This window comes from Triticum urartu, chromosome 5A (assembly GCF_056163025.1).
Source record: "Triticum urartu cultivar PI428250 chromosome 5A, HENAU_Tu73, whole genome shotgun sequence".
NCBI classification, from domain to species: Eukaryota; Viridiplantae; Streptophyta; class Magnoliopsida; order Poales; family Poaceae; genus Triticum; species Triticum urartu.
The window spans coordinates 414,838,379-414,846,672 of record NC_141877.1 but is presented as its reverse complement, the minus strand read 5'-3'; the positions used below and the strand labels follow the sequence as shown (position 1 = coordinate 414,846,672).

The 8,294-nt window shown below is 42.5% G+C and overlaps 1 protein-coding gene across 1 annotated transcript; it reads right to left on the bottom strand.

Annotated features, from left to right (window-relative positions):
- Window positions 1-1,878: 1,878 nt before the first annotated feature.
- Window positions 1,879-4,436, bottom strand: LOC125509319 (EPD1-interacting receptor-like cytoplasmic serine/threonine-protein kinase). The gene is made up of 4 exons (XM_048674268.2): window positions 3,907-4,436; window positions 3,695-3,830; window positions 3,286-3,422; window positions 1,879-2,798 (listed from the first exon to the last, which is right to left on the bottom strand). Exons 1-4 carry the CDS (start codon window positions 4,303-4,305, stop codon window positions 2,103-2,105), a joined length of 1,368 nt encoding a protein of 455 aa, XP_048530225.1. The 5' UTR covers window positions 4,306-4,436; the 3' UTR covers window positions 1,879-2,102.
- Between the last annotated feature and the right edge of the window lie 3,858 nt (window positions 4,437-8,294).

Sequence of the window (8,294 nt, the reverse complement as noted above, 5' to 3'; positions counted from 1 at the left end):
ACATCACCTTGTTTGAGTCCCTTATATGTTCTGAAGTAAGGCTCAATTTCATCATTGACCCTTATGCCCATATGTCCTCTCATAGTTTCCATAACCCAATCACACCACTTGTCAGGGAATCATGCAAGATTCAACATTTGGATCACAAATGGCCACTTGATTTTATCATATGCCTTTTCAAAATCTACTTTAAAAGTCAGTGCATCCTATTTTTTGGTGTGAAATGTATTCAGGGCCTCATGCAAAATCACCACACCTTACATGATGTATCTCCCTTTAATAAAAGCAGTTTGTGTTCTAGATATCACAGGGGAAACACATCTGGTTAGCCTATTAATCAACACCTTTGTTATTATTTTAAAACTAACATTCAGCAAACATATTGGTCTAAACTTCTGAATTTGTTTAGCATCAGCTTTTTTGGTACTAAAGTAATGATTCCATAATTCAATCTAGATATGTCTATATTTCCCTTAGCTAGTTCTTCCACCAAGGCTTTTAAATCCTATTTAACAAGATCCCAAAATTCCTGATAGAAAGCAGCAGGGAACCCATCAGGGTGAGGGCTTTTATTTTTCTTCATCCCAAAAACCACCTCATGTATTTCTTGGAGAGAAATGGGCACAATCAATCTCTCTCTTTCATCCTCCTTAATATTTTTTAGATCTTGCCCTCTCAAAGAAATCTAATTTTCTTATGGATGCCCAAATAGTTCTTTATAGAAATTAGTTATATAGTTCATTAAGTTTTCTTCCCCTTCTACCAGTCCATCATCTTGTTCTTGTGAAATTATTCTATTTTCTTCTTATTCTCCCATCCACTTTAGCCTGGTATTTCCATCTCCATCTATGATTTATTTATTTTTATATCTTTGTAACCATTTTATTCTTCTTATTTCATCACACTTCTTAATTGATCTCTCAGATCTTTTTGTTCTGCTCTATCTACAACAGTTAGCCCCATTATCTCAACATTTGTATCAATCTCATTCAATCTTTTCATGATACTAATTTTGATCTTTCTATACCATGTATCAACATTCCTATTCCATCCTTTGGGTTTTTTCCTGAGGTTTCTCACCCTAAGTTGCTATCTCCCTAAAATATTTCCTTTATATGTTTCATTCCAAGTTTTATATACTAATTCTTTAAACCCTTATCTCAAAGCCCAAGAGTTCTCAAATCTAAAAATAGGCTTACCTATCTATTTTCCCTAATGTCCATAAAAATGGTGTATGGTCAGAGATTTATCTAGCAAAAGCTTGCAAAATAGTCAAGGGGTATTTTTCCTCCCAAGGTGGACACATTAATATCTTGTCTAACTTCTCATAAGTAGGATGATGTTAGGACGAGAGCCCCCGTGGCGCATGCATATATCATGATTCCGCAGAATCCTCCATCACTCTTAATTGAATCTCACACACTACGTGATGCATGCATGGTTTCTTCCTTCCAGAGTTTTTTTGAGGGGTTCTTCCTTCCGGAGTACGTGTGTTACTTCACGATCCCACCTTTCTAACCCAATAATTATAGGCTCAAGGACTCTATAAATCCATGTTCTTTATTTCAATAGGGCATTCATTTGTGTTGCCACTTATCCTTCTTTTCAACGATGGCCTCAGTGCTCACACAATCACAAAGCATTTGAATGTGGTCAATCGTAAGACATCTCTCTCTCGGCATAAGATGATAATCTGCATTTCAATTTCCCTGTGCGGAGTTTTACCAAGGCGTGCATGCATGCCAATTTTTTCTAGTAATACTCATCTCACTTGCGAACAATGGACAATTGTTGGATCAAAATTCTAGAGTGTAAATGAAAGAAACATTGAGCATCCCTTTTAACTAGGCCATTCACAACATCTTGAACAATCCTTGCGAAAATCAAAAACAGACTTTTGTCACACCGTTTTGCATCCCTATATTTATCTAACCCCTGTTGTCACTATCAAGGAGAAAGATGGTCGTAAGCCACATGAGACCTTTCCAAAAATACAAAAGAAGAAAAGAAACACAATCCACAAATCTGAAACAAACTGATGTGACATTGTATCACATCTCTATACTATGTGCACACCATATTGTCCTACACACTTCCCTACCTTAGTCTTGTACCCCTCTCTCCCGGTGGTAGCTCGATGACCTTTGTTGCTGCCGCTGCGCACCAGTGTACCCGGTAATGAACCCATCGCGGCCGCGGAGCACAATGCCGGCATGGATTGCTGAGTCAGGGTACTTCTGCCGGTGCCTGTCTTGATGGTTCTGGCAATGGTGTTGGTGCTTCTCCTCAACCTCCACCTTCATGTCCACGACCTTGTCCTCCTCCACAATGACTGTGAACACAAATGGGCCCACAGGAAAGAAGTCTTGCATGCTGAGGATGGGCTCGAGGGCCTTGACCACCTCCCTCATGGTGGGCCTAGACTTTGGGTTCTGGCTAAGACACTTGTATGCCACCAGTGCTGCCACCTCGGCACCTTTGCATGAGTATTGGCACTCGAGAGCTGGGTCCATGACTTTGTACAATCTGTCAGAGTGCTTGAGGTATGGTCTAGCCCAATCCACCAGGTTCTGCTCCCTTAGCCGTCGTGAACGATCCACTGATCGTAGCCCGGAGAGAAGCTCCAGGAGCACTACGCCAAAGCTATATACATCACTCTTGACGGTCAAGTGGCCCGTCATAATGTATTCTGGCGCTGCATAACCATGAGTCCCCAGGACACGTGTTGTCACATGTGTCTCATCGCCTTGGGGCCCATCTTGGGCCAGCCCAAAGTCGGACAACTTGGTGTTGTAATCCTGAAATAGCAAGCGTAGGAACTTTGTCAAGGAAAATAGCATGAAGTGACGTACAAAGACATAGGTGAAAATTTTCTCCAACTAGATATATTATATAAAATATTAGTACAATTGCACTACAGTTTGTGAATTACTACTCCGTGGGTATTACTGTGAGCTTGACTTATATGGTGAAGCTAGGACATAGCATAAGATTTCTCAAGTTTGTCATGCACCCAAGAATCTTCAAAGTATCAGTCAGGTCACAACAAAGTTCATGGCATCTTGGATAGTTCAACTGGTCAAAAGTTAAAGGTTCAAAATCTAGATTCGACATCAAATTATTTTTTGCTTGTCAGTCAGTTTCGTGGTAGTTCCAATGTATAAGAGGTGTGAAGCTTTTTCGACCACATTTGTTAGTAACCACCACTACAGTTCCCAAATGAATGAGACATTTTCAAAACCGCTTCTTTTCTTTGCAAAAAGTCTAAAGCTACGGGAGGCTTACCGAGTCGAGCAATATGTTGGAGGCCTTGAAGTCGCGGTAGATCACGGGCAGTTCTGCGTCGTGGAGAAAGGCAAGGCCCTTGGCTGCGCCGACAGCGATCTTCATCCTTGTCATCCACGGGAGAGAGCCATTTATGCCTGAAAGGGGATAGAACGATTCAGGTCAGTCTCCTCCACGTTGACCAAGAGTTGTAACTTTCAAGCACTAGGAAGTTGGTAGGAAAAATAATTCTTTAACCCAAATATCCAAATATCTACAGTTCCTCTGTATTAAAAAGAGCAAGTGTTGTTCTTTTGGAAGGCAGAGTGTAGCTCAGCTATCCTCTTGACTTAGAGAAAAGAAAACTTCAGGGGACAAAGAACAGCTCATCGCTGATGAACCAGATGGCAGAAAACAGTGAAGAACTCACTCTTGAAGAGGTGCTTCTCCAGGCTCTCGCCGCTCATGAACTCGTAGACTAGCATCCGGTGCTCGTCCTCGTAGCAGTAGCCGATCAGTTTCACCAGGTTCTTGTGCCTCAGTTGCCCAAGAAAGAAAACCTCTGCCTACAAAGAACAACCCACATAATAAGCTAGCTGTTCAGCGATCGTGCGCGTGCATTTCACTCTGTTTGGCACTCACCAGCCACTCCTTGTGTCCCTGCGTGCCGCAGTCCAGGTCGAGGTACTTGACGGCGACGGGCTGCGCGGCCAGCCCGGGGCGGAGCTTGTCGTCGACGGCGCCCTTGTAAACTGGGCCGAAGCCACCACAGCCGAGGTAGTTGGCGCGGGAGAAGCTTCCGGTCGCGGCGCGGAGCTCGGCGTAGGTGAAGGCGTACAGGTTGGAGCCGGACAGCGTGATGGACAGGTCCTCCGGCGACAGCGTCCCCGACGAGCTGAAGCTCTTGAAGGACATCCTCGACGACGACCTTGGGCAGCCTTTCCCCCTCCGCCCGATCCGCCGCTTGCAATGATCGTCGTTGTCAGCTACTCTGGCGCCGCCGACGCAGCACGAGAACGGGTTCCAAGATTTCGCGGCCATGGCAAGAAATGATAGGTTTTGTATGTAACAATATTGAAGGATCAAGAAAGTTTGCCGCCTCCCGGGAGCTCTCGGGTGAGGGAAAAGGTGAGCTCGGCTTGGGTGGATGCTATGCTGGAGCGGCTAGCCGGGCCTTTATATAAGTGTCGAGTGCGGGTGGCCTAGAGCCCTAGACACTCTGCCGTAGGACAAAACTGCCGATGATGTGATGGCTGGCAAAACAGGGCAAGGGAATGGTGGTGGTTGGTGGCGCACCCCTCCCTCCAACCAGGGTTTCTACCGGCGAGACGGACGTCTAGGTTGCTTATGTTTCATGGAGTTGACTCAAACCTACGTTGTGGGAACGAACATGGGTGGATGCAAGTGACACACCGCGGTTTCATATACCAGATCAGATCAGCCGCGGGTTCGTTTTTATGGTGAAAAGTTGTCCGGGGTGGACCATCATCGGACGTAGGCTAGGACGATTAAATTGACCCCCTAAGCTCCACAAGTTCATTAGGTTTAGTAGACGTGGTTTTCTGGTACTGTCGCCGTCGGTTTCATCGGGTGTGCTACAGCTGCCTTTAGCCTTTGTAGTTAATCCATCCATTTCCTGCAGAAAAGGAAAATCCGTTCACCTTGGGAGATTCTAGTTTGGGCGTGATGTTGTGCAAAGCTTTTTTGGTGGAAAGTGGTATGGAATGATCCAAGGACTGGAAGTTTCCAAATTCAAGCAGAAGAAGTGGAAGGACTGGTAAGATTCTTCGGCAGATTTTTCTCATATACGCTAAAGTTGTTACTACCTAAATATTAAAAAAAACAGGTGATTACGGGGTCAAAAAAATTTGTTGCACCGTTTTACCGAATAAACATATTATATTAGTCCAAAGCAAAAAAAAAGAATTTCGCTTACTTTTGTTGAATCTATTTCCCTTATTACTTTTGTATGCAGTACAGATTATGTAGATCGGCATAAGGACACTTAGTGGCTGAGATCAAGGCTCTGATGTAGAACCAGGAGTTTATTCCTCATCAAATTAGACGTGAACAGAGGTTAGCAGATCGACTGACTCTTTACAATCGTACAGAACAGGCCATTGTTGTTTGGCTTAATCGAGGTCCTGCGTGTATTGAGGAATTATTGCCTCTTGACTACCCCCCCCCCCCCCCCCCCCAAAAAAAAAAATAACAAATACAGTGTCGTTTAGTCGTAAGCTAGTGAAAAGAAAATGTTGGCTTATTTGGGTGGGAACAGATACAATTGTGTTCTTTTTCTCGATAACATGCGTTTTTATTATGATAGCATCAAGTAGATACTAAATATTATAAGTAAAATCCGGCCTCTGCATAACTACAATGCAGATATGATTGTGTTTTTTTCTCTCGATAACAGGCGTTTTTATTATCTCAAAAGGTAGCATCAAGTAGATACAAAATATTGTGAGTAGAATCTGGCCTCTGCATAACTAAAATACATATATAATTGTGTAGACCGGCACAAAAATAATTTACGTGACTTTTACACACATGAACGAATGATTTAGTCGTCTCGGGAATAAACAACCATCTTAAGCGGTACGCGATTCCGCTAAAGTCTGGCCTTTGCATAACTAAAATATATATATAATTGTGTAGACCGGCACAAAAATAATTTACGTGACTTTTACACACATGAACGAATGATTTAGTCGTCTCGGGAATAAACAACCATCTTAAGCGGTACGCGATTCCGCTAGAGTAAACCACAAATGTTGCTTTGTGTGATAATAATAGTACTCCCTCCGTTTCAAATTAGTCGTTGCATAAATGGATATATTTAGAACTAAAATATATCTAGATACATCCATATCTGCGACAAGTAATCCGTAACGGAGGAAGTACTTCCTATGTTCCATACTACTTCTCACTGTAGAGTGTAGACTCTATGATTAATCATAGCATGTGATACGGTGCAAGTTGTGCCGGTGAGGATTAGGGTAGAATTGCCCTTTTATTTTTATATTCTATATATACACGGGGTAGCATAAGTAAGGTGGTATACAACGGATCAGTGGGGAAATCAAGAATATGGGCTTCTTTGATTCAAAGGATTCTTGAAGGAATTTTGGAGGATTCTAATCCTTAGGAATTTTTCCTATCTTAGTTGTTTGATTCGTAGAATTGTAAACTATAGGAATTTTTCCATATGATTCATTTGCATTAGATTTTATAGGAAACATCCCATCCACTCAAACCTCTTTGAAAAAATTCTGCGTTTTTTCTATGCACAATCAAACACTCGTACTATCCTGTAGGATTCAAGACGACATTCCACTCTAATCTCATGTTTTTTTTAAACCAAAAACATAAAAAAAGAATAACTCTAATTCCATGTTCTTCCTATTCCCGCGTTTTGGAAATCCTACAAATCAAAGAGGCTCTATATTTTTTCCGAATAATGCCAGGCAGTGCAAACAAGGGAAATGTTACCATCAGAATAGTTTTACAAGTAATCTCAACCGTTCTAATCTCATGTCACTGAGTGCGTCTTTGCAGCAGGCAGTTGTTACAGGTAGTCGACCAACTAATTTTGCCGCCTAGTCTTGGCTCACCCTTGCCATCATCAAACTATCAAGTGGCCCAACTGGTAGAACCTAACTAGGTAGTACAACTTTTAGTTGTGTAATTAGCTAGCCGGCTTGAAAGCTAGCTAGTTTTCTGCTTAATCCTAGTTGCAAGCTAGGCCAAGGAATTCGATTCCTACAGATACTAGTACAATGCCCGTGCGTTGCCACAGGCAAAATACAGGAAAATAAATTAAATTGATGACTAAGTGACATGAGTGAAGTCCTACAAATATATATCATATTTTATGAATTTCTTTAGCAGATACTACAAGAGCAACTATGCATCGACCACATGTTTTTTATCAGTGCTAAAAATTTTTGATCATCGTCTTCTTCCTCCTCTTTGTCTTCCTCCTTCCGTCCCAATGACCCATCCTCCGACGCTGGTCGTGGCCGATGTCAATATCGTGTGCCACCCTACCTGAGCCGCCTTAAGATTCTTCATTGGTTCACCATTGCCCCGACACCGATCGAGGCCGATGTCGATGCTGCCCTGCTCATTCTCAAAACAATTATGCAAATCTCAGATGATCTGTTCAACGAAACATGTTATCCGTGCTTAGCGAGATGGCATGTGCATAACTTATATGAAGCATGTGAAAGAGGGTATCATGTTTTTAGAGTTATGGATTGATCAGTATCACCATGCATGGAAACTTAATGCTTTCTAGAATTAAGCCATAATTTTTTCAAGCAAAGCACCATATTTTTCTTATGCTCTAGAAGGATGAAGGAACTGAAATCAACCTTAATGTTTGGCACAATTTTTCGACAATGTATTGAAACTCGTAGACCCTTTGTTCTGTATTGAAACTCATAGACCTTTCACTCCAGCTTTGTTTGGTTTCTCTGACCACCAATGACACATGAAGATAACCACAAGTGTCCCGTCTTCAGTGTGGCCATGACACAGTCCAGGAGCCTAAGCCAAATATCCTCAAGCATGAGTACATGCCATGCCCGCTGCACTTTCTTGTATATCTCATATTAAATTATTAATAAAACAAGAAAATTGTAGTTTGATGCAGCTAGGATACATAACTTTGGTACTTTCCAGTTAACATGAAAACTGTACACCTATACAAAACACAATCAACTTTTGCAGGAACAAAATTGGATCCCAACGAATTTAGAGAGAAGCACTAAAAGAAGCATGGAGAATACCACCATACTTACCAACGGCAACACGGGGAGATGAGCGGGCAGAATGTATCTTGCCTGATCAAAGTCATTAAACCTTGATCCGTCGTTCTGTGTCCATAGGTGGTGCCAGACAGTGCGGATGACAGCGCAATGCGAGATTGCATCCAGTAGGTTCGAAGGGGCACGTGGACGCGGAGCTCGACGGCGGTGGCTGCGGAAAATAGGACGGCGTCAGCATCGAGGGCGCACATGAGAGGA